Consider the following 27,652-nt stretch of genomic DNA (forward strand, 5'->3'; position numbering starts at 1 on the left):
CCCAAACTAGCCAAAGGGATATTCCATATCATAGAAAGTTATGCTTAGTACATAAAGCTGGGGGAAGAAGAAGGAAGTGGGGGGAAAATTTGCAGTTAGGGCTTTTGTCTTCCCAAGTAACCTTTGTGTGTGATGGAGCCCTGCTTTCCTGCAGGTGGCTGGGCAGGCAGGTGTTCATGGAAGTGGTGAATGAATTCTTTGTTTTGCCTTATGTGTGTGCAAGTTTTGCACATTTACCTATTAAACTGTCTTTATTCTAACACATGAGTTTTCTCACTTTTACTCTTCTGATTATCTCCCCATCCCCACATGGGGGTAGTGAGCAAGAGGCCATGTGGTGTTTAGTTGCTGGCTGGGCTTAAACCGTAACATTTTTGCAACCCCTTCACCTATGGTCCTATACTAAAGATGTAAGCTCATTAAGACAACAGCAACATTTTCAATATATAGGTACAAAGCCAAGTGCAGCAGAGCTCAGTTCCATGACCAAGACAACTTGGTGATGTGATCTAAACTCTATGCCAACATATTTATGTCCTTCTGTAAAGGAGAGGATGCTCTTTTTTCAAGACATTTTTATGTTAATAAGATCTCTTAAATATTTATGGCTAATTATCAGTGGGGTTGTTTTGGTTTTGGTTTGTGGTTTGGTTTTTTTTTTTTAACTTTACCACATACTTTTTCCTGTGAAATCTTTCTCCTCAAGGTAGATAAAAAATACTAAAGTTTGAGCCTTGAACAATAACATATGACCTATCACTACCAATTCTTTATTACAGACTACTTTACAGGTTTTACAAGAATTTCTACACATATCTGCAAATGAAACATCAAGCTTTCATTTTCCCACACATACCTGTGTGCAATGGTCCAGAACCCCAGGGTGTTCACCATCATTAAGGAAGCCAAGAAGAAGAAGAATCTCTCCAATTTACCTTCATGCAGCTTGTGTGGAAACCAGTTGCCTGGCAAAGCAGACATTTGAAGCAGAATTAGTTTACCTTGCAGGATGAGATCTGGCTCATATGAAAGACACAAACATAACTTTGTGTAAGACACAATCACAGCAGGTGCTTTGAACCCCCCTGTAGCTATTTATACAGACTTCATTCTCACAGCATCTATGGTTTTTTTAGTCTACAGTGTAATTTGTTCACGGTTTGCAGATAGGCAATAGAGATTTAGAGAAATGGAAGAACTTTCCTAAAAAAATTTGAAGTGTACTGGAAAACTTAACTCTGCACAGCTACTTCTGCAATGATTGGGCCACCTTCCCCCTATATTATCCTGTGCACATAGCTAAATGAGTGTCAAATGTGAAAGTTTTAGGAAAAGCCAGAATTAAGGTGGTCTGTAGAAATCCTTATTTACATCTCTCATGCTTTTAACAGGCCCTTCTTAAGCAAAACAAAAGCACACATGCATAAAAAGCATTTGTTCAGTTCTTTGGATGGTGCTCCACTGTCAAGAAACTACCTGACATTTTACTTTACCTTTCTTTATAGCTGCCTTTATAGCTATGAGTCTGTAACGTGTCCTTGTCTTACACACGATGTTTATTTGCATGAATCAGACCTTTTTCTACCAAGGCTTTTGGCAGTGATGTCTGGGACATTTTGGTAGCTTAAACTCTGTTCGGCAGAGGATTGTACCACCTATGTAAACCCGGAGCCTTCCCTGCCTCTATTCTTGTGTGCTTTAGTTTGCAACTGTACTGCTTTTGATGTTGTGCATTGGAGCCAGTCTGCAAACAAGCTCAGGTGGTAAATAACTATGGTAATCAAGATGTTTAAAAAGAAAGCCAGCTCCAGTCAGTCCGTGCTTGAAGACAATCAGTACCTGAAGTACCATAACCAACTACAACAAAAACATAAAACCAAGGTGAAAAAGAAGTTACAGTAGATACAGAATATCAGAGAGAGATCTACACTGCTGTAACGACCTTTTACATTATTTAGGAATATGGGATATTTATTGCTTTTAAAGAAGAGAGCCTGTCTTCATTACCAAGTAGTGAAGTGCAATAGGAGCAAATACAGAGTGTGAAACTGCCAGCGCTGAGAACGTGATGTCCACACTATACACAGCTCAGGGGGGAGTTCACATCAGCCCAGTTCCCACTAACAGCTGGAACATATCAGGCACGAGCATTTTTTTGGTTTAGTTCCATCCAAAAGGAAAGAATTATATTTTTTTTGTGCTCCAAGATCACTCCATGATGCAAATCAGAGAGGATCAGGAGATTCAGATCAAAAGCACACTTCTGATTGGAACACCAGCACGTCCAAGGATGCCTTTCTTTGCTCCCTCAAAGCCTGCTATCAAATCCTACCCACATGAATAGTAGCTATTCACCACTGGAATGACCTGAAAGGGACAGGAGGAAAAGCAGCCTTCTTTGCCACAGCTGTGCTGTATGGGCCTGGCAGCCTTAACCATTCTTTTGCCCCCTAATGCCATCTTTAGCCATCCAATGTCATTCTTAGCTTGTCAACATTTTCTAATTAGAGAGAAAGAGCAGTTCCACAGCCCAGGAGCTCCAGCAGTCAAAGGACACCCCACTACTCCTTCCCCCCTCCATATATTTACATCTTTCTCTTTCCTCCACATCTTAGAATTGTAAACACATTTCTTTTCAAAGCAGTTACCTTTACCTCTCCTGAGATTAACGGAGAACAACTGTCATCAGTGCAGCAGTTTTCCCTAACTCCTCCACAGTTTGCTCCACGCCTGTCACAGAGCAGCCCCACCTCACCGCGGCATGTGCGGTTCCTTTTGTAGCATTATCTCAGAGCGAGTTTTAAAACGTATCATTTAACATTGTCAGTTGACTGAGCTCCTAGGTGCTATAACTTCATTTTAGTAGCTTATAAACTTTTACTGTCATAATTCACAATCAGGTAGTTTTTCATTTCACATCCCCCAGTGGCCGATAGAAGTCACGGAGAGAGCGTGTGTATCTGATGAAAGGGAAAGCAGGCATGGGGCTCGGCGCTACAGCTTGTCAAAGCAGAGTTCACACTGTCTGCTCGGTTATTTACATTGGCTAGGCTAACTATATGAGCAGCAGGAGCTTCCTAATGGAATGGCGTTTACAATGGAACCTGAATAGGTACTATGTATGTAAAAATAGCGCTAAGGAATTAAAAAAAAAAAAAAGGGGGGGGGGGAGGAAAGAGGAATTTAGCAGCTTCTAAGAGAAGGGAGTAAAAGAGACCTTTGAAACTACCTTAATGCTAGCAAAGGCACCATATTGAAGTGCTGAGAGTGGGAACGGTTGGTGTTATCAGGGTGAGAGGGCAGCACAGCAAGCAGGAGGTCTGGGTTCTGCCCCCACTTCGCCACTGGCCTCCTCCATGGCCTGTGGATCATGGGTTTGTCTCCTCTGTGCATCTGTAGTAATCACCAGCGTTCAGACAGTGAGGCCAGAACACCACCACGAAGCCTTTGGAAAATGCTGTATTATAAGAGCAACAGCATAGGCAGGGCCAGGATCAGACTGGGCATGGTAAGACTCCAGCTCCCACAGCCCTCCCCACCTCGCTCTCAGCTCACTGCTCCATCCAGAGCAAGAGGAAGGAGCAAGGCTTTCTTTCCTTTCCTTTCAGCAAGAGGTAGCAAGGTTTGTCAGGGGTGCCTTCCTCTATGGAGAAACAAGGGTGGCACCAGTGCTAGAGATATCCAGACTGTTATCCTGCTGCCAATACGTATTTTCATCAGTGGATACAGCAAAGATTAATGCAACCGTTTTCTATTTTCAGCCAAAAACATTTACTTCATTTTTACTTCCCTTTTTAAATGGAAGCTGGTTTTCCATTAAAGAGGGGATAAACCTGGACTACATTCACTTCTACCTACACTTACTGCACAGGGGATCCTGTGCTGGCAGCAAGCCTTGGGAGAACAGCCACCAGTGTTAAAACATCACCCATGTGTTTCATTTTAGAATGAAAACCCTTTAGACACTTTCACCTCTCATCCCACTAACAGCTTCCACCAGCTGAACACAGACTCTAGCACCCTCCACTGACTGGGTTTGGGCTTCATACTTCCAGGATTTCACTCCCAGCCACGAACATCAGGAAGTTGTTGGGCCAGTTTGTTTTTACTGGAGTAAGATGCCCTGGGCACTGCTGTGTTGGAAGAGTCCAGCACTTCCTCATCCTTGAATCAGCATGCAATATACTGACAATTCACTTGCCCCCAAAAGACATCGCCTTTGGGTTCTGTCAATCTTTTACTTTTCTATGGAGATTGCCAACAGAAGTGCCAATTACAGGGTTGGTTCGCCACATAGATAATCGCTCACTGGGAATTAACTTTCTACAACAAGCTCCTGATTTCCATTTTTATTCCAACAATGGAAATACTTTGTAGCAGGAATCAACACAGAGAAGCAGAAGTTTCCTTTAGCTGTGTATATTTTAAAGAGCTTTTTCTTATTGGTTAGAGGTGAATCAGTTATGCATTTCATGGCAAATTTAGAAGAAATTAGAAGATTAAGCCTAGGCAAAGTCAGTTCTTCAAGCCTGCTATACCATATATCGTTGAAATAAAGTGCCTGGTAAACTTTCACTGACATTTTACAGTCCTGTCGATTTTGCATTGAAAAATGCTCAGGTAGTACAAGAAGGAGGAACATTACACAATACCAAGAGAAAACACTCGATCCTACTAACACAGACAGAAAAGTGGGTGAAGCAAGATTTAGGACATGGACAAAAAAACCCACCCACTTTCTTGGGCTGCTTCTGGTGGATGACTGACAGCGACAAACTGCTGGCAACGCTATCCATCAAAGATGACGTGGAAAGGGCTGTAAGCCAGCCTTTGAAATATACTAGTGCATACCAGGTATCTGTTACTACAACAGCACCCTTGGAGCTCTCAAGGGATTCACAACAAAGCCCAAAGTTGCATAAGAGGCGCTTGGATTACTGAATAACACCGTCACATTTTAGTATTGGGAAAACACAGAAGACAGAGCAAAACAGTCACATGCCAGAAGTGAGTCTATTCTGTATGGATTCCTGCATTTTTACAGCTATCCTGCAACCTATCCGGACTATTGTCACAGAAAAAATTAATTGATGTCTTACAAAAGGATTGTATTGCCTTCTATCACTTCATCATGCTACTGGGCATATATTTAGTGTTTAATCATATCCAAATTAAAGTCTCAGTCTGCCTCTAATCCTTATTAGCTAAGTAGGCACCAGTGGACACCACCATCTGGACTGAAAGAAATATCCTTTAGCTTTATTATCTTTGGTATTTAGAATCGCACAAGGTTCCAAACTGGGGGGGTGGGGAGAACCCACAGCACCAATCAACCAAACCACCCCTTGCCCTTAAAAACCCACAAAACCCCCTCAGTTCTCTAAATACAAGCAGGAAAACTGTGTTCAGAGTAGTTTCCTACCTCTGACCTTCCCTTCCCCCCCTCCCCCCCCCCTTTTTTCTCCTTACATATTTACATTAATATTTTTAGAGAAATGTATTCTGAAATGATTGGCATAGGAGGACAGGTTTTGTCTTGCATCTTCTTCCGTTAAAATGTTAGGAGAGGTAAGAGATCCAAAAGAAAGCAGTTTCCCAGCTTGTACTGAAAATATCACTGTCACCCATCATCTGTTTGCACTCGTCAGATTTTTTAAAAAGTCTTATTTTATCATCTTCGCACCATTCTCCATAAATGCGTTAAAAATGATTAATGCAGCTTTGAATGTGACTGATATCTGATCAACTTTGCCAATAAAAACCCAAATAAAACTCTAAACTAGTGACATGAAATAGGATACAAAAATGTTTAAATTTTGTCAACACCCTCTGTGCTTCAGCACTTCAAAATACACACTGGAGGATCTACTTCACTGTACCCTGAATTGCTTCATGGCAAACACGGTCTCATTGCTTGGAGATGGGAGAACCAGAAATAGTCTTGGCTCAGGTTTTAGTGAAACAAGAATCACAGGACAAGACAAAAGCAGCCATAGCCCAAGAGTTGCACGCTAAGCCTTGTTAAATCTTACAAATCCATGGCATAAACACTATCATCTTCCTTCAGCAAAAGAGACAGAACTTTGATCTTCCAATATAAATAAATTAGTTCAGCTTTTTAGGGGAGAGGAAAAAAAAGTTTCAGTTGGTTTGATTTACCCCCAGTTCCATAAATTGTCCAGATTCCAAATCTTTTACAAGCTCTTTAAAAGAGATGAAAAAAATATCAAATGTCAGTAATGAGAGATTAATTTGTGTCATTTGACCTTAGTTTGACTTAAGAGTGGTCACAATTTTATTCTCTGAAGCGCTGTCATCTTTAGAAGTTTCCATAAGTAAACATTAGGCTTCATAAATTAACAAAAAATATTATTTTGCTGGTCTTACACTCTTCATCACAAGCATCAAAGAATACCATAAGAAGCACAGTGGAAGAGTTGGAAAAAAATACAAATGGAACAAGACAGTTTTGTATATAACATTTCCTATCAAACTAGGAGAAAAACAAAACCAAGCCGATTTGCCTCTTTGGTTTTGTTATAGTCTGTACCACACTACAGTCTACAGAAGTCTGATCCCAAGCCTATTTTGATCTATGAGTGAGCAGGACAAAAGTCTAGCTGCCACGAGTAGAGGAACACACTATGTCTTCAGCTTGAAGCATAACAACACAAATGAAGATAGAGGAATATCTCCATTATTTACAAGTTGTGAATTGCATGAACTGTGGTAACTTAGAATAATTAATCTCATTCAAGCAGGGAACACTGAGAAGAAGATACCCAGTGAGATTCCACTTATTTCTAGAAATAAAATGTGAGAGCCCAATAACATGTTGTTACATACTAATAGGGAAAGTAACCTCTAATGCTCCTAACTACAGCAACAGAGCAAACATTAAACATTTGTCACCATATTTTCTCTGAAGATGTTCAAGTTTTGCAAAGGACTTCCCCTTTTTAGGGGCTTATTCCATCCTAATACAGCAGCTTGATCTGACTTGACTACAGACTGAATTCCTTGGAAATTTAGGAGTGATGTTTGCTCAGGATAATGGCACGGTCCATTCCATCTACAGGAACAGGAGGAGGTCTGACAAAATTGCAGACAGACATCAGTTGCACTTTTTTTTTTTTTCTCCCAAAGCTAAGTAGAGAAGCTGGCCAACCAACTTCATAAAAGTAAGGAGTATTTTAGCCAGGAAACTTTTTCAATTTACTCAAAAATCTTGAGCAAAAAGATTTAAGACATGGTAAATGTGGTCTGCAGAGAATTTTGAGAATACAGGCTTTTTGGTCCCAGCCAATATAAGAATTTGAAGGCTCTTATAAAAAAGTATTTCTGGCAAGAAAGGAACATTTTCTCTTTTGAATCAATTAAATGTTTTCATACAGGCTTACAGAATAAGAATGAATCACCTTGATATAAAATAAGACAAAAATTTACTGCATTGCAAACCAAATGCAAAAACTGATTTCCTTTTTTGCTTCATATAAAAATATTCTATAAAGGAATATCGTGGCACAATGTAGGCAAAATGTTTTGATACTGACATTATACTTAATTATTTTATAAATATTTAATTATAGGTAAAGTCAAAGTGCAGTAAAATATGTCAATTTTACTAAACCAAAATATTTCAACATTATCAAAATTAGTAATTTCCATACTTTCAGTGGGAGGGGAAGGACAAAAAAAAAAAAAAAAAAAAAAAGGAGTCAGCAATACAATCTTTCTTGAAGTGTTAGTTTCATTGAACCCATATTACCTAGTGAAAAAAAGATCTATTCCACTGGGGGACATTCAAGGAGCTCTGCTCTCCACACTAGATACCTCGGTACTTATTAGATCTTTGCCTGATTCATTTGGGTAAGCATTCCTGTTTTTTTTACCCATCTCTAGGTGATGCTTTTATGTCTTGTAATAAAATTTTAATGGAATAGTTAACTTGAAAACAGCACTGCATGTCAAAGAACCATTCGTTTGTTCAGATCTTGCAAGTAGGAATTAAAATTTCTTGTCACTTTCAAAACACCCACTTTCCCTTGTTTTAAGTTACATGGTTCTTTATGCAGGAAAGAGAAGAACCCAGATCTTAACTATGAGCAGTTACAAAGTTCTGCAACTGTGGTAACTGCAGCGGTGCTGTGCATTACAGCCAGCAGTTGTGCTCTGTAAGAGAATAGTTCTCTGTAATGCAATAACAATTAAACTTATCGATGGCAAGCATCTTTAGAAGTACTGCTTCAGCAAGTGGAACTATTTCAGACACGTGAGCAAAAGGATCCCTGTCCTTTGGGTCAAGGACTTTTAAAATTTACTTATGAAACAAGCCTTTCTGTATTGAACAAAGACTCATTGGCAAAGGAAAAAAAGACTAAGACAATTTTGGCCTGTCTTGAAAGTCAGCAACCCAGAAAAGTCTCCAGTTCAGGGCTTATACTAAGTTCTCCTCAGGAGGCCAAATCTGAAATAACTCCTTTTGAAACACTAAGTTGTCTGGGAATTGCAGAACTCATCTGCAAAAGGTAAAACCACAGTGAGACAATACTGTCCCAGAATCTGGCTTTTCCAGTAGCTGCACAGATGGAGAGGTGTAAGGAAGCAGTGGAACAAATTCCCCAGAGAGCTTTAAAACACTCAACCCAACCTCCTTTCCCCTGCAACGCTGTGGAATAGAAAGGCTGGCATGTTATGTTCTCCATTCTTCAAAGCACTAATATTGCTCTCATGGCCAGAGGCTTCCACATAAACATGCCTAACATGAACATACTTCTTCATGAACAAAAAAAGGTGCTTCCTAGACAATTTATTTTCTTGTCTTCCAGGACAGAAGTATAGAGATCGGAGTTGAGGGCTTCCTGCAAGATGCCATCCTTCAATAGCTCTATCAAAACTAAGATGACTCATTAAAATTGGATGACTACAGCTAGAAGGCTATTTCCTATCTTAATTCTATCTTAATTGTGAGAGCAAATCAATAAAACTTTGGCATCACCTTTAATTCTTCTGCCTAATTCTCCAAATCAATAATATTAGAAAACTGCTCAGGAACACCGGTCATGAGCATATTCTTACCTTGAGTGCCCGCATGGGCTGTTTGAACAATGAAAGCTCCCATAAAACAGCCAGCTCCATTAAAGAGAGTTAAAAAATGCATGGAAATCCCTCTAATTCTTTCTGGCACAAGCCGGAATGAAAGTAAGGAACCTTAGAAAGGAAGCAGATATAGTTACAGATTAAAGAAGGAAGTAAACAATGGTAGAAGATAGATAAGACAAAAAAAAATGCAAAGTGTCTTTAATAGGGACTTTCCATATTTTACAGAGAATATCCTTGCTGCAGAAGGGCAAGTGAACATGTTAGCATTTACCTGTTAACAAAGAATTATCTAAACTCTTTAAATTAATCTCTGTAATAAACCACCACACATACAACTATTGGTATTCCACAAGTATGTAAAGACCTTTCACCCAGACAGTTGCTTTCACCTTTCAAAGCCTCAGGCACAGCAAGACCAGAGAAACACCACCACAGTCAGCAAGCGTGAGGAGAGCGGATGTGATACTCAACCACAGGACAGCAGCACCTCCTGTGCCGGAGCCAATGCAGCATGGTCACTAGTGAATACTTCCAAAATCTAGAGCTCTACCTTAACTTGGACAGTTACCTTGCTTTAATTTAAGGCTGGAAAATGCTCCTCTTCCCCAGAGAGAAATCCCCAGAGCTGCTGGCTAATTTTTAAGACATTGGTCTTCACTTTCTTGCCAGAAGCCTAACCAGAAGAAGCAACAGCCATGGTGGTGACAAGGAGCTGTAGCATGCCATTGTAGCATGGATGATTATGAATAAACCCACCAGCTGTAATTTGACTAAACTAAGTTACAGTAGCAGTAAGCCTTTATGATAGCTGTTCTGAGTAACTTTCGTTGATTATCAAAACCCCTTGTTTTCTAATTTCACACCTTGAGCCCTCATCCATGCTTGTTCTCCAAGCCCCAGTTTCTCACAGCCTGCTTTATTAGTTGAGTTTGAATGACCTCCAGCTTGAGAAACTTTGTCAGCAGAGGATCCTGTTTGGATGCTGAGTTGCCTGAAACAGCTCTGAATACCAATGAAATTTTATTATCATCTTCTTCCATCCTTTTTAATTTGGATGTCCAAACAAGAGATTTTGAAGCATAGTAAAGAAAAAACCAAACATGGATAGTGTTTTTTCCTCATTCGCAATAAGAACCAAAAGTCTGAGGGAAAAAGCAAGCAGGTGAGCCTGGGACACCATCTGTAGATGCAACAGTATAGTCTAAAACATTGTACAATCAGTGTCCTAGCTAACACGAATCACTAAGAACCTAAAAAGTTTTTGGCTATTCCTCCCTTCTAAAAGCAGGGGTGTAAAATACACAGCTCGGCCAAATTCAGGCCAGGTAACTGCATCCTACTTGCCTAAATTACCCCTGCTGCTCCCATTGCATACTCTGCTCCTCGCTTCTCCCATGGCGCTGCCAGGAACTATTAAACAGCTGCTGCATTTCACCCTGAAGACTATTGCATTTCATTGGTGGGTGAAGTGATCCTCAATATATCCTTTTAAAAGAGCTGTTTGTTACAAGGCTTCCCATTTCTAAGTGGTCTGAGACTTTCTGATGGACAGGTGATCTTCTTGCAGCACTTCAGCAAACAGTGCAAATCTACTAACCCTTTGTAGGGAAAAGCAGTGACGCCGCAGCAGGTGGCTTGGACACTGGCAGTGTAACACAGCTGCTGTGGCCAGCAGGCTGGCTTCCCTTCACCAGCAACCTTATGGACTGTGGGGGCAAATGCCTGCTAATATTGTCCCACAGGATGGAGTTGTATTGGTTTTTTTGGGGTTTTTTTGTGCCTTTTTTTTTTTTTTTTCAGTGGTATTTTTGGAGGTTTTGTGGTGGGTTTGTTGGTTGTGTTTTTTTTGTTGGCCCCCCTTTTAAATCATTTGTCTAGAAAAGAGTAATTTCCTAGTTTAAACCAAGCTAGGGATACAAATTCAAGCTGTCAGAGGCCTGTGAGATCTTAAATTCTAACACTGTGGAGGACAGCAATTATTTTGTCTTTTTTTTTTTTTTTTTAAAGGCTACCTGAGTGCTAGGGAAATATTAAATGCTGATATTATTCTGAGATGCTCATGCCACCTGAAGCAAATGATTATATAAACCTCCTATCAACAAGATAATGAAATATATTGTGTAAACACAATTGTAAGTATCAGGGCACTGATGTAGATAAAGATTTCAATATGCCAAAACTAGCTCCTCTAACCAAGCACTTCAGAAAGGAGATATCCCCTCTTTCCCCTCTGATTACAAGTGCGAACATTTCTGTCTTCAACTTGGATCATGTACTTTCACGTCAAGTAAATGATAATTGAATTTGACCTTCTGCATAAGAGAGGCAGTAAAATGTCAGGAAAGAGGAAACAACTATTTAAGTGTCTAGGCTGTCATTACCATCCATGGAGATCCACTGAATAGTTCCCGAACAGAAATTCAGTTCAAACTGAAGCACAAACCTGAGGCTCAGTTCAGCAGCCTGATGACTAGTGCTGCCTGAAATGCTCTAGTGCACCTCAGCCATCTGCACAGGGCTGTCTGATAAGGTGCAAGACCGATGGGAAAACCATGCTCCTCTCCGGCAGCGGCTGGAGGCCACACAGACAGTTCAGAGCCTGCTTGCCCCACACGCGTAGTCTAGGTGCTCCATGAGAAGTGGTGCCAGACGTTTGTGTGTGAGCAAGCGAAGGGACGCCTGCATTCCCATCAACTACAGCAGCAACCTACTGGTTTAGGTACCTACATTTAGTTTTCTATATGCAAGTCTCAAATGCAGACTTGGTCCCAATTTACCTGCGTTCTTCAATTGCACCTCTAACTGCAGCTCTTGGCAAGATGCTTGATCTTTATTTAAATGGGGAAGGTAACTTTTCCTAAGAAATTCCAATCACAATCCTTTAAAAAGATTTTTAAAAAAACAACCCCAAAGAAAACACAAGACTGAGCTTTATTTCTTTTCTAAAAGCTAATGTCATCTTCCAGTCATTGGACTTCTGCTGTCCCAGCATGCTAGATTAAAAAGCCTTAATCTACCAGCAAAATTCTTCTAATGCTTCTGCATGAGAAGACTAAGCAAGCTACCTCCTAACCTTTTTTTTGTTAAGCTAAACAGAGAAGGTCACAGTTTTCAGTTACACTTAGCCTGTAACCTAGAAACCACATTACCTGCCTAGAAACCTGTCTCAGTAAAGTACTTGAGAGCTATCAGATGAAGAGGCATTATAAAAGTGCTAAGTATTTAAAACTAGAGAAAATTACCTTTTCAGTGACAGACCATGACCCACAGCTCTTAGTAGTCTTAAGAGTGTAAGAATGAAGCTGAAATACTGAAGTTATTTCCTGCTTTTAAATAAAAATCTGAAGATTTCTGGGGTTGTACTGGAACAATAGACACTCAACCTATAGAATTAAACGCCTGCAGAGATCAGCTAGTCAATTACTTAACCTGTGTCTCTTAAAGTGAATGTTGATTAGATTATTTTTGCAATGCTAACATTTTTTTTTAAGGTCTGCAAGGTAAAACACTGGCAAACACTCTGTGTACTTGGAAGAAAATAAGCCTCAGGAGCATCTGCATAGATGTGGAAAGGTAAATTATGGAAGGGAAAGAAGGTTCAGACTCACAATCAAGAGTGTGTCTACATAATTTATGGATGGCAGGTGTGAGCTAAGCTCTGCCTGTGTTCTGCAAAACAGGAATCCTTATCTCTGGTTCCATGCCACAAGTTAAGGCATGATCCTCTGTGCAGGTATGTTCACATGGCTCCCTATTGGAGCAAACGAAAATTTTGCATCTGCCTACAATATTCTCCAGGTTAGCCTGCCTGTCAGTTGAATCGCATTACTCGCCTGCATATGCTCTGTGTCAGTGAAAAATGCACAGTAATTTCATTAGCTAGGTCCACAAATAAAAATGGTTAAGCTAAATTGCTTCACCTTGCTTTGTGGTCTAAAAAGTTCTCATAGACCATAACCACAGCTCAGCTGTCATGTGCTTATTTGTTCCATCTCAAGGAAATCATCATAGAAGACTTCAGGTCAGAAGGGACCTCAGGAGCTCATCTGGTCCAGCCCCTGCCTGAAGCAGGTTCAGCTTCAAGACCAGTCACGCATCTGAGCCCAGAGTCCCACCACTCCCATCATCCCCCACCAAACGGTGGATTATGCACCCCAGGGACCTGACTGGGCTGTGTTACCTTCCAGTTAATCTGGAACAATGTCATTGCTCACTGAGCTACAGCCAGCAAGACAAACTGTGCTACTCTGAAGCAGGTAAAGCACAGATCTGCTCATTTAGCCCATTGAAGAGAACAAGGGATAAAATATCAGATGACAGTAATTATTTTTAGGAAGCTGATAAAATTCTCTGTGAATCAGGACACTCTTGCTTTAGTCTATTAGATTTTACTTACAGGAGGGAGTTACCAGGGCCTCAGCCACTCCAAGTAGGATATACTGAGGAGCTAAGTGGAAACAAGGCATGGAGGAGACCAGAAGAACCTCCTCAGAAAGAGTCTGCTCCACCTGAGGGAAATGCTTTCGGTGTATTTCAGAGAAGCCAGCAACCATCACGGAAAGTGCAGCAGATAACTGACCTACAACTGGGTAAAGAGCACAGAGAGAATTCACCAAGGCTGTAGTTACAGGGTCATCATGCGTTTAGAATGAAGCAAAGTCCTAGGAGATGCAAAAGAAGCTTACCCCTGCTACCCCCCAAACACATCCCCTCTGGACACTTAAACAATAAAGAGTGCTGGCTACACCACAAGCCTAACTCTAAATATATGGCATAGGGACTTCAGGTCAGCACCGGTTTGTTTTGTTTTGGTTTGGTTTTGGTTTTTTTTTTTCTTTTAAAGATTGGGGGAGGTAAGAAAGGAGAAGAGAAAGAAAAGGCAGCAGCCCTTTCAGCTATCACGAGATTGGATAGTAACAAGACTACCAAGCAGAGGGAAATTCTCCTACTCAAGCAGCAATAATATTCTGCAATACACACACATACTTTACCTATTTGTTTTCTATGTAAAAAGAAGTAGTTCAGGCAGTTGAAACACTAGATTTCTAAGGCTGCAGGCCATGGTAGATGAAGAGGGCTGTGTGTGGAAAAATCAGCAGTGCATCTCACACCTCAGGAGATCAAGCACTCCTACATTTTCCCCTTTCCCTCTGCTGTAGAGTTCCCTTGCACTCCTTTTGAAAGTTTATGGGACATTGGCTGGACTGTTTAACATTTTAGAATGAGATGAGCTACATTACTGGAAGAGAAAATCTCCAGCTTTCGAAGTGTTTACGCATAAACTGTTGGACTACAGTTGTCTCCTGTCTTATTCAGCTGTCCTGAAGAAGTACCACTGCATATTCCACCATACATTTCAGTATATTACTGCACATGCAACCCACCGAGCCTTGCCACCCGCTCAGTGGTAAGGCACAAGTACAAGTACTGCACAAGTACACAGGGCAGGTAAAAACTCCTGTATGTTTAGACTCAATGCAAGATAAAAGCTTGTAATAAACTCAGATGTCTTTTTAATACTGCACACTCCACCACGCATTGCATAGTGGATACTATCTAAATGTATGATTTCATATTTCTTGATGTTGACAGCATGAAACAGTTGTAGCCTCTCAGAAAAGAAAACTACCAAGACAGCAAAGTTTTCAATTAAGTCTCCTGAACTTGAAACATTTAGACTCCTGGAGCTCCCACTGATTTTGACTAGGTCTGTGATTCCTCAGCATTTCTAAGCCATAATTTAAGTACAGGTGTGAGAATTTGGGTCCTTTTGACAGCTTGGGCTCAAATACCTGGACTATGTTTTTCCAATCGTCTTACAAAGCCTCCTCTCACTTCACGACTGGAAATTCTTATACTTAATAGATCTGCTGTCAACAATCAAAGGCTTTTGTTTCATATTATAACATATACAAAGTTTGACTCTTTGCGTGTCAGGACAGGAGAGGCAGAAAACTCATATAGCCAAATGGCCTTAGTTTTGTTAGGTCTTTGCACGCATCACTGTTTTTTCTCTCAGCAGCAGACTCTGACACCCATCCACCAACACAGTTTTCCTGCATTTTCACAACTTCAAATATCCTCCCCCCTGCCTAACCTGAGGCTTGGAAGTTCTTTTGCTGTTAAGGCCTCTCTAGTGCTTAATAAGAACATCAATGAATTATTGCTTGAAAATTGATGACAGGAGGGAATTCAACAGCATTTTCTAGCCAATGCACCTTATCCAGGCCAGGTATAAAGCCCTCAAGGATCTTCTTGTAATCTACCAAAGCAAGAGTTGTCCTAGTGAAAAGTTACGTTAGTACTAAAGAAACCTCAAGCAGTTCAATATTACTACAAAGTGCTATATTTTAAGCATTTTCCTTACTAAAAGCCAAACTATTTCAGAAAAAGTAACCTCTGAATGCCCAACAAGTGTAATATTTCTTTTGAGACATTATGTGGCAGAGGAAGAAACTGAGAGCCTTGGAGACCTAGTTTTCCCTCTACCTCCTCTCGCTTCAGAACTCCTTAAAGCAAGCAGTTTGGAATGACCATCTGAGGCTTTGGTTTTGCAGAACAGGCTGTTTTAGGAACATCTGGAGCTGATACTAGGACAAGGTTGTTTATCTTATCTAGAGACTAAGGTTGTATTGGACCTTTGTGATTCTTGATCTCATATCCTGAGTAAAACAGGTCAAAAAGCTTCTCTGGAATTAGCATCTGTTTAAACCAGAACATCTTTTAAGGAGACATGGTCATCAACTCCCAAATCACCTCAGACAGACATTGGACTGGAGGCTTGCTTTACAGAGTGCTGTACAGAAAGCTGTTCTCCACGTCATTCTTGGATGAAGTAAATCTAAGATTAGTAAAACATTTCAGTGTAATCAGGCATTAAGAATATTAGAGCAAGAACTTCTATGGTTCAAGTGCCTCTTGCCTATAACTGATGGACACACCCTCAGTTCTCTGCTGAATCTTCTGTACTATTGACTAAAATAGCATAAAATACGTAACCCCCCACTCCCATCAAAAAACCACAAACAAACTATGAAACTGGAAAAAAAAATATCTGTTTACTAAATCCTTATGTTTTTCATAAATAGGTCCAGATACTCAATATATTTGACATACAATCTACACTTATGTTAAGATTTTAATTTTTTTTAGAACATACCTAATTTACAGATAAACCACCAACTACAGAGAAAGTAATATAGATTACAGTTTTCATATAGATCCTTATTACAGAGCAATCAGACATTTTGAGGTCAATATTGTCTACATGGTTCATCCTTGAAAACTGTTATTCTTAACATACTGAATTTTTCCGGAAAACTATTTATATTTCTTCCTCTCAAGACTTGAATTAAAATATAGTTATAGGCTGGCTTAACACCAACAGCTTATTTATACTCCCAATTTTGCTTCTGAAAATAATTGTGAACCTAATTAACTGTCGGCAAAAATATTGGCACTTAGAGGTCTACCATACTTGCAGGTGCAGTCATATACTTGGATATCTAAAGCCATCGCCTGTACTCACAGGTATTTTTATGCCTCAGGTAATTTACCACCCCTAACGGGAGGCTATTTTAATAAATGAAGCTATTAAGAATAAACCACTGCATATATTCTACTGCTGTTCAACATAACAGGATAGAACAATAATACCAACCTGAAATTTCCATGGTTTTAAGGAAAATTATTATCTGAATGTGCATTTTCTGTTTTAATGCAGACGTTATTTTAAAAACTAGGGTAATTGCAGCCCGCTGCGTTATATGCATCTGGTTTGTATAAAACTTAATAACACTCGTAATTAGGCTAATTTAGTCAGATTAATACCTCTGTGTGTGTCAGTACTCACTGTGCTGCTTGCCATGGGGCACTGAATTAATAGCAGCACACTGAGAAAATAGTCGTTTATTAATATTTTTGTCTGAGATTTGTAATGCAGGCTGGAAGATAAAAAAATGTAATAAGTTTAATGAGAGTATCTATGAAAGGGAATAGTTTTAAGTGAGTACAGAATGGAAGCTGCTTTTCTGGTGGTGCTAGGTGTAGCTGATGTCAGAAGATAGTTGCAAAGGATCCCTCCAGATCCTAGAACATAAGAGGTTTGGGGGTAATTAAAAAAAAAAAAATCAACAAAATAAAAGAACCCCAACTCAAACCCCACACACATCACTGTCAGAGGGAGGCCCAACCCATATTGATGCCACCATTACTTCCAGGCTATGGATTTCTCTGGAATAAGTACCAGTCTGCAAGCCTGACCTTACAATGCTTACTGTTAAAAACACTGGGACTCACAACAGAGAAGGCTTCTTTGTACCACTTCTATGAGAAAGAGAGAATACTTCCCTTCTGAAGATCCCTCTTCATTTTAATTTAAATGAATATACAATAAGGTACTAAGCACCTGGACAATTGTCCCATACTAAATATTCAAATGTAAGTTCTAGTACTAGAGAGGAAAGCTGTACCTCTCCGTATAACCTTCCACCTGTGAAATATTCAGCCTACTCAGGGCAAACAGCAGTCCAGCGGTACGCGTCCACTTGTTTTACATAGTTGTCTGCATGTTCTCTTTTGCTTACCAGTTCTAAAAATACCTATTACAGACACAGAATTAGACTAGACACTTTCGTTGCACTTGTGGTGCAACTTCAGAGTCTGGAATAAACTCTACTAGTGATAATATAGTTTCCCTCTTATGAGCTGCAGTCCCAATGTTGATGCAGTTATAGCATAAAGATATCAGAAAAAAAAAAAGCTTTTGTTCCTAACCTAGTTATTTAAATCCAAACTCACCATTTTGAGCAGTGAACATTTCTCTCCAGTATCATAAAGCAACTTACTAAAGGACTGTCCCATCCCCAAAAAAGACTTTCAAAGTAAATTAAGTTGCCAAAAGTCAATGGATAAATGTATAGGAGACAACCTAATCAAAATAAGTCTCAGGCCTAAATGGTTAGTACCGTTTGTATCACCAATGCCTTAGGATGACTCCTAGTTATTTGTGAGTGTGTCTCAAAATTTTTTATTGGTCCGAAGAGTCTCAGTCTCTGTCCTAGTCAAAAGCTATGCATTTTCTTCTTGATACCTAGTATGTTTTTTCCAGGGCTGTCTTTTCAACACTTTGAAACATACTCATCTCTGAGAATTATCCCCAAACAAGTCTATCTTAACATTTATATTCAGAAACAATTGTACAGGATCACCCATCAGCTACTGGAGTTTCTCTTTCAAAAACAGAATACATATTAAAACTGTATAAGCACATGTATTTTATACTTACCGATGTAAATTGTTGTAGAATGTCCAGTGTCCTTGGAACTAAAGAGATATGAGTTAATGCATTCCAAAATAGGAACAAGAATCAGTAGTGGCACGATGCTTATCACATTCATCGCTGCAACTGGCAAGACAAATCCACTGAAGTGCAAGTTGGAATTCATGGTTTGGAGATAATATCCTGAAGGAATCTGTATTGAAGCATAAAACCCCATTCCGTTAGTATACTAGGTACCTTTCATGGATAAGATTTCTACTATATTTGGAAACTTCAGCTCTCTTCCTTCTGAAGAAGTCACAGTAAACCAAATACCTGTTGGCCAAAAGGAACAACCACTCATGATGAAAGCCTTTCAGATTGTGACTGTCATGATGAAAGCCTTTCAGATTGTGACTGTCATGATGAAAGCCTTTCAGATTGTGACTGTCTTGTTCTGTGCCAGAACGTATTTTCCTTCTATTTCATTTGCCCTTGAATTTAACAAATCTAAGCAGCAGTGCATGAGTTTATCTGATCATCCCTAGGCACAACCATCAGCCAACATACTAAATGGTTCTGCCTAATACTTTAGTCACTTCTCATAGACAGTATTTAACAGAAGAGTATTTTAGAATAGCAAGATACAGAGTTATTTTGAACTTCTGATCGTGTGCTCAGGGTGAGAGTAATTTTTAAGACACTCTTGCCAGCATACGGCTTTAAAAGCTACAGGGAATGAAGATTTGGCCACAGTCTTAGAACCAGCTTAATGTAACTGACAGCCATAGCAGCTGTACAGAGGACTTCCTTCCACTTTTGGGAATTGGAAACAGAAGAAAACAACCAACTAGATGAGGAAGCCACCAATGGTAGTCATCAGGGTATGAAATTAAATATATTTGTAAGTCTCACTTCAAAAACCAATAATTCCTCCCACTTGTGTAAGACTCTACAGAAGATCTGTTGAGTTTATTAAAAAAAAAAGTCACAATAGCTTCTACCAACAGATTTTTCAGTTTGGTTTTGTGTAGTGGTTTTTTTGGTCTTTGTTTCCTTTTTTTTTTTTTTTTTTTCCTAATAAGCTTGATTAACTAAGCATTGCAATTTCATGTGCAGCATGACTAATTTCATGTGCTCCATTTCTCCATTTTACAGACTGATGAGAAAAATAAAGAGAGGAAACTTGAGCAATTCACAGAGCACAGTCAGCACAGAGCTCGATGTAGAACTGGTTTTTTTTACCCTGTTTCTGTTTTTAGAGAGTTCTGGATTCCTGCAGCGTTCTGTGAGGCTCTTCAACATGACTGATAATGATAAATCCACATAGAATATTACTGCTTTTTAGCAGTCGAAAATTAACATTAACATGTAGTTAATAACTGGGCTTATGCATGGTTTTTAATCAATGGTTATAGTCAACCCTACTCACTGGGAGTCTGTTCAGTACTAAAGAATTATTTAAATACTAGCTCTTAATAAATATATTTCTCACCTACATTCCACCTCCAAAAGAAGAGATAAATTGTAGAGGGGTGAATAAATAGGAATAGAGCTATGAAAGATCAGAATTGAGCCAAATCTTGTTGGTTTCTTCTTTTCATTGCCTATTGCAAATCAGAATTGATTTCTTAATAGGCATTAAAATATCATCAAAATGAATCACAGGCACTGAAAGCTGTTAATAATATGGAGAAAATACTATTAATCTTTACAGAAAAAGGTACTTATCTATTGCGTAGTCTAAGAAAGAACCTTAAACTTATTGGAAATTCTGCCAAAGGAATAAAAGCAATCTCCTTCAGCAGTACAAATACTTTTTATCTTTTTTAGTTATATACCTGATTATTACTACTGTGATTAATGATACCTGGTTCATTTCCATCTGCTCATTAATGCATAGCCTTGGCCATATGTGTGCATTTGTTGGTTTGGGGTTTGTTTGCTTTGGATTTCTTGTGCTTTTGGCGAGGAGAGAAAGGGGAGGGAGGGAAGAGGAAAAGGAATGAGGCAGATGGATGGGAGCGTAGGATGATGGCAAGAGGAAGTGTCAATAAAGCAGTATATGCTACATATTGGTAAGAATTTCCTTAAGCAGCATTTTAACACCAATAAGTAAAAATGGATTTCTGAGCCAGCTCATAAATTTGTTATTCCAGTTGCCAAAGGGCAAGATACCTCAAACTGCCGCTTAGCCAGGATCATCCATACAGAAATGAATCTGAAGGAATCATGTCAGCTTAAGTAGCTTCTTGACACATTTACATTTATATAACATACACTCACTGAGAAGCAGAAAGAACCACATAGCCTGACAGTGGCTGTGAAAGGGCTGCTTCTTTCCACAAATGGAAACCCACCCATTTCCAGTGTACACCAGACAAATAATCCTGTCAAAAGAGTAGGAGAAATAGGCATCCAAAAGAGAAAATAAGGATTTTCTACCTCTCCCAAAAAGTGTGACTGAACATCTAAGAAATTGGAAAATTACATTTTTTTCAGAAGAATGCCAGGCCTGAGTCTCTGATAACTGCAACATGGCAGCATGAGGAGCACAAGACTGTAGCACTAGATGTTTCAGCCAATAAGAATTCAGAGAAACAAGTAGTCAGCACGAACACAAGCTCCTTAATGAGTCTTGACTGTCTATTTTACTTATTTGATGAGAGGATAGAGCAAGGTATATTCTCAGGTAAATAAAACTATGCAAGGTTGCTCCACTGGTAAAGCAACAACTAAAAAACCATGTCTAAGACATAGTAGTAAACACATGTCACGGTATATTTCAAGATTTTTGTTTAAAAGCTGTGTACCCACCTGCATAATACACGTTCTGTACAGAATTTGGAAAGCAAAAAACGGGAAAAGCCTGGCAAGCAACTTTGTGCTTTCCACCTGGGTCTCACTGTACTGACCACCATAGTTTTCTTTGGCATGATCTAGCCAGTTTGTCATGCCTCCGCTAAAGTAGCGATATCGCACACAGCACGTTTTTAGTGCACTAGTAATTACCCCAAAAGTCGTCATCAAGGAACTGCCTGCAAAGAATCAGAGACACGAGACATTGGTATGTTTCACTTGCTGCCAAAATAAACAAGACACAACATTTTGGAAGGGGAAATACAACCTGGTATGTTCACCTTTATGCCTTTTTGGAGAGAGGGAAGGCGATAATAGTCTGGATTTGTTCCAAAACACTCCTTTTTGGAAGCCAGTTCATTCACAGCCTAACTGTTACAAAAGCAATCCAGCTCAACATCCATAGACAAAAGTGCCTTTTGCTACCACTTATTTAACAGACCACAGCCATTTGTTGCTGTGGTTGAACAGGTAAAGTATTACTTTGCTTTTGCTTTCTATTGATTGAATGAGGTTAGTTTTCAATTCAAGGCAGTACTGAAACATTGCATGTCTGCTGAAGTCCAGCAGCAAGAGAAGGGTAGTAGTGAAGTGAGGAAAAAAAGGGAGCTCAAAAGAGGGCTGATGAGATAAAAGAATTTTTCTGGATGCATTTCAAAGCCAGAAGTATTATCTCAGGATTTTCAAGTAGCATGCTGTGGCAGAGGAGAAGTTACCAATCTGGTATTTGGCATATTAAATCTTGCTCACTGGTTACTAGGTTTAAGAATTGCTAACTCTGTTCTCAGAGTCAGAGGAAAGAGAAGTAAAACAAAGACAAAACTGTTGGCTTCAGGCTTGGGAATGCCGATTCATTTACCTTTGGTAAATTGCCATGCATGCAAATAGGGGTTATAGCACTTCTTTGCTTTTCTGAGTGTTGAAGCACTACAATAACTTTGGAATCTATAAATAAACAATTCTCAAAACCTGAGGTGACCCAAGATGGCAGAGGGAAAAATGTCTCTCTTCTATGTCTGGTATGGAAATTATTTGCTAGAAATACCTGACACCTGCTGAAGCACTTGCTCTAGAGTAGTAAGAAAGGGCATTTTATTAAATAACAACATTTGAAATCCTCTAGCTTTTTAGCATTAACATGTAGATTGTTGGCATTATTAAATAAAATATGAAATAGCATATCAAAGCTTGCAAACACAGAGATTTGGTACAGTTTTTATTGTTCTGTATGACTGTACCAGGCAAATATTCTTACCACTCATTGTAAGTGATGTTTAAGTTTATGACCTCAATAAATTTCAAGACCAAATCTGCAGACTTCCAGAGCGAATTGACTAAGAAGCTAACCAGAAAACAAGTGGGACGTGGGGCTCTTGTCAAAGCAGATTTATTTTCAGAAGTAAAAAAAAAAGTAGCAGAAAAGTCAGTATCAGTTCAACTCATCAGCAAAGCCAGTAATTATGTGTTTTAGGTCAGAGAAGTGATAACCTTTTGCTTCATCCTATGTGAAGAGGTTGGACATTCACAAAGAAGGAATGAAAACACGACAGCAATCTGGCGTTACTGCTCTGCAAGGGTTTGAACCTAGTCAGTGTTGAAATCATAAGATGCACAGAGTACCCCCTGAAAAGACCAGTAGACAGGTCAAAGCAACAACATGCTGTGTCCTGGTTTATCTGACCTAATCTCAAAGATGGCCATGGCCATCTCCTTCCCTTTGGAATGGAAGATGATGGTCAGACCCTCCTCTCTTACTTTCACTGGAAAGAAAAAAAACACAAAACCCATAAACAAAAAAACCCCACCAGACTAAAATAGACAACAATTCCTGAAATTTCCCTGCCTTTCCTAATGGATCACCCGAGTCCCTCTTCAGTGTAATTTCAGTCAGCTACCTAGGAAATTTTGTATGAGAAAAACCAAATACGTTATTTTGCTGTGTTTCTTGACAAGGAATTCCAGCAGATGATAAAGTCTAGTAAACTAGGAAGATAAAGCTGTTTGAAGTTGTAGTTCAAAAAGCAACTTGAATGATACATGGACCTAATCCATATCAAGAGGATTTTGCCAATGATATAGTTAACATAAGTATCTCATCCCTTCTTTAAAAGAAAAAAGAAAAAAGAAAACAGAAAACAACACACTATAGTGGTGAATTCTTCAGATTACAAATCTGATCAGTTAATAACAGACATGTTTAAAAGCATAAATATTTAATCAGTTCACATTGTGTAGATCAACATCACATACTCAATGCTTGTATTTCTAACATTTTCTTAAAAAAATAATCTGTAGAGATACTAAATTGCAATTTTCAGAAAGTGATTTTCCTTCTCCTTTATACTTCAGCTCTTAGCTCTAATGTTCTGCTACTTTGACCTTGATCTAATCATGAATATCTATGCTACTTAATTACAATAAAAAGCCTACATTGCACCCTAGATGGTAGGTACACGTTTTTTTCCTCATCTCTGGTCACCTGCCAGTCCTCAAAATTATAGCACTGGGAAGAAATGCAAATGAAGTCCATGCTTGACAGCTAAAGATAATTGAATGCATGATCCATATTTGAAGGGTTACCTTAAGATAAAAAAGGCAGCATATATAAAAAGCATTTAAGGTCACCTATAGATTTGAATTACAAGTCTGAAGAATTACAGATTTCACCATCTAACTGGAAGGTACAGAGTATATTATTTTTTCTCTTGACTAAGGAGATAAAAAACTTTGCAGATATGAATGTAGAGATTTGTATTCTGCTAAGATTTGGAAAATATATGATAAAGCAAACAACACTCTAGGGAAAAACACTTGATAAAAAAAAATTCTGCTAGTTCTGTAGGTGGCTAAGAGAGACATTATCTACAAATCTATGTTATTCCACTTAATAGAATTAAACCAGTTAGATGATAAACTACAGTTTTAGTCCACATGAAATAGTCCAGCTCAGCGGTGAATGCTAAAGAATCTTTTTACCTTCTTGAGTTGTAAAACCTGTAGTGAGCCCCAGCAAGCCAGAGAGCCACCACTCTCCATAAGAAGCTAGCTAAACCGATCTTAGTCTTTGCAGACCTTGGCTCCATATTATCATGAGGTTTTTGGGGCACTGCGAAGGGAATGCCTTTCTTTGATTCTATTCATTGAATAAAACTCTCTAGTGATGTCCTCACTATCATATTCCCAGGCACTCAATTCATGCATTAGTTCCCTCACTGCTACTATATTTTTGCTTAGATTATATTTATAACAAAAATCCTGAAATAACAACTTATGTTCAGCTTCTGGGTTCTATCGGAAAAAGAACAGGAAGGTTTGGGCATTTACAGCCTTATTCAAGTCACCTAGGCTCCACTACTACTTCTGTGCTTGGTCAATGGAGTGGGGTAGCAGTCGTCAAAGGATTTTGTAGAACTTGGCTACTAACTGGTGAGGCCACAGAAATGTAAGAACTTCTTTTTTAAAATACCTGCACAGTCTGCATAGGAACTATTTAGAGCTATTTGGTATTTGTAGTTATTTTCAAATATGTAAAACCACATGATGTTGTATAAGCAAGCATGTTGAAATAACAATAAGCATCACATGTTCTGCAAGAAAAAGGCATTATAAAACTGCTTTGCCACTAGTGCATGCTGTTGTTCAGCTGACTAATCACACTGCCCGGCCACCTAGGTGCAAGTTCAGGCGAAATAACTGAGCACACTTAAGGGACAAAACACAAGTGTTCTTGGTGCCTTAGCATAGGCACAAACTTTGCTGCAACTGATAAAAACTCATTGGGCATAAGTTGAACCAAGCGTGGCAAAATAAATTCCACCAACAGCATGCACATTATATCTCTTCCTGCACAGGCAAATGCTTTGACACATGCCTTGATGTGACAGAAAATGTACATAACTTTACCAGAGACTGCTTTCCACTTGTTCAGCCTATCCAGAATCTCCAGGTCTATCTTTACAGGCATGGATGTCACCTCTGTTGTGCAGACCTTGTAGACATAAACCCCAATTAACCAACCAAACAGTGCAGTGTTGTGGAAGAACTCATTTTCATATGCAAGTTGATCTTTTCTGTGAAAATAGTCTCTAAATATTTTTCTTTAAGATATAGTTGCCTCTTACCTGTTTTGGGTTTGTAAATCATTTCACCCCGCACCATGTGAATTGTGATCATAGCCATAAGCATGGACACAAATGGGATAAGAAAACCAAGGTTCCTGGCCACAGACTGCTGGATATAAGAAATGCTGACAAAGACAACTGCCGAATTTAAGTTAACCAACCAATAAAACCTAGTACACAGAGACAAGAGAGAGAAGAGTGGAAAGGTTGAGCAGTGTAAGGCTTTTATAGAAGATTAAAATGTTCAATTAAAGTCATGGTAAGTATAGTAAGCAAGGACAACATAAGTATCATGCACACATTGACACAGCAATTAACATCAAATTTCACTTGGATGTCTCAGCTCCAAGAGCTATATGATTAAAATAACTGTACTAAAGCAGTAGAGCTGAACAAATTATCAACCTAGTACTAGAATATTCTTGAGGATCAGAGTAATTAAATACAACAACATTTAACATTTACACATTTAATATCTAATAACATAAGTTTTGTGTACGCAGCGTCACCAAATTACATGCTTTAAGCTTAAGAGAGGAATGTCTTAATGTCACCATCCCTTGTTTAAGAAATATTAGAATTTGATTTATCAGAAAGGATGGCTTTTCCATTAGTTGCAAGGCTCAGCTTGAATTTTTGGCGGCTTCTGGAAATGTCTTGATAAGGAGGCTCCCCAGCATAATTTGCTCTGAGACTGCATTTGGCAGTAGAGGTGCTTTCCAAGCAAGTGCTGAGCCCCTCCTAGGCGCAGAAGATACCCAAATGAAAATCACACTCTTGGAAGCAGATGGCATGCCACTAGTGATAGGCCTACTGCAGCTTGGAACCCCTGACAAAAGCACAATAAATATGCTTTAAGGAATTATAATGATAAAAAAGGCCACACCCCAAAATAAAAAAAATCCAGAACAATGTGTTTCCTTGAAAGGATGCAGAAGGATAACTACCTATTTTCCTTATCCTAGCAAATGAGTTTACATCTGCATAGTAAGGAGTATGTTGTCATGTCATTTTTTCCCTTGGATTCCAACTCCTACATAATACATTAAATCACGAGTTCTTCTAAAATTCAGCTTTTTTGAGTAGTTAACTGTATAGCTACTTAAAGTAAAACATAAGTGAAACAAAATGTACTGCTTGTTCTTTTATTGCATAGCCCTCTTCTCACAACATGACTAACTAATTTTTACCCTACCATTCATACTTGCAAATGTTTCAGTTATAATCCCCCTATGTTCTTTTAAATTCTGAGGTGCCCCCCTCACTATTCTTCAGGCCACTTGTGTTGTCTTTTTGCTTCCGATAGAGCTTAAACCAAATTTTCCTTTAAAACTGAACTCTCACACAAAACAGGGGTTGGAAGCTATAGAGCAGAGTCAATGAATATTTAGAATCTCAGGGTACAGAGATGAGATTCAGAGAGAACCTGCTTTGTTGGAGTCACACTTTACAAAAATACTAGCTTTTGAGGAATGGTATGATACTTGATTTGAAAAGTCAGAGTCAGTCATTCGAGAAATTTTGTTTCAGATTTGACTGTGCCTTGCAGACTTAGCCTTGAAATTTTAAGTAAGGAATTTTAACTTTGACTAAACTTTCAAGTTCCAAGTTGGCTTTAAATACATGTATTGGTTTTGCATGGCGACGTTTTGGTAGTGGACGTGGTACAGGGGTGGTTTCTGTGAGAAGCTGCCAGAAGCTTCCCCTTTGTCCCACAGAGCCAACACCAGATGGCTCCAAGTCAGACCTGCTGCTGACCAAGCCCAAGCCCATCAGCATTATATTTTCCCAACCCGTCCAGCTGAGGAGGGGAAGTGATAGAGGGGCTTTGGTGGGCACCTCGAAAGGGACAACCCACCCCAAGATGACAACTGTATTTTAAACAAAGAAAAGGGATGAATAATGGAGTAATATTATCTCAATATATCACGGATTACATTTTGCCAGCAACAGCAAGAGAAGATTCCTTCATCTTTAAATGAAAACATTTTGCTAAGGTTGCAGGAAAGGCGAAATATACATTGAAATACAATTACACAGTTTAATACATATTGCTTGAAGAAGCAAAACTTGCTTTCTTGTCTGGTGCTACTTCTGCCTTATGTATGTTATTTGGACTTGAGTACTTTTGTCTCCTAATTCATCTAGAATTACCTTCTCAACAACAAAAGAGAAATGTCAACACATTGTAGCAGACCAGTTATCCCTCAACAATCCAACTCCCAAGCTTGCCAGCTTGATCCCTCCTCAACTGCAAATTAGTAGGTAGGGCAGGAGCTAAGTAACAGCCTACCGTTACAGCTCTCTGTAT

At 39.1% G+C, this 27,652-nt stretch overlaps 1 protein-coding gene across 9 annotated transcripts in view; it reads right to left on the minus strand.

Moving 5' to 3' along the window:
- SLC15A5 (solute carrier family 15 member 5) overlaps positions 1 to 27,652 on the minus strand; it is an 85,611-nt gene that overhangs the window by 16,490 nt on the left and 41,469 nt on the right. For all 9 annotated transcript variants that reach the window (XM_037387429.1, XM_037387428.1, XM_037387427.1 and 6 more), the window contains 6 exons: positions 25,342 to 25,511; positions 21,179 to 21,399; positions 18,389 to 18,575; positions 13,499 to 13,687; positions 9,079 to 9,210; positions 857 to 965 (listed from right to left, as the gene is read on the minus strand). In XM_037387429.1, the coding sequence (XP_037243326.1) occupies positions 857 to 965; positions 9,079 to 9,210; positions 13,499 to 13,687; positions 18,389 to 18,575; positions 21,179 to 21,399; positions 25,342 to 25,511 (1,008 nt within the window). The remainder of the gene's footprint in view (positions 1 to 856; positions 966 to 9,078; positions 9,211 to 13,498; positions 13,688 to 18,388; positions 18,576 to 21,178; positions 21,400 to 25,341; positions 25,512 to 27,652) is intronic.

This window comes from Falco rusticolus, chromosome 5 (genome assembly GCF_015220075.1).
Source record: "Falco rusticolus isolate bFalRus1 chromosome 5, bFalRus1.pri, whole genome shotgun sequence".
Classification (NCBI taxonomy): Eukaryota; Metazoa; Chordata; class Aves; order Falconiformes; family Falconidae; genus Falco; species Falco rusticolus.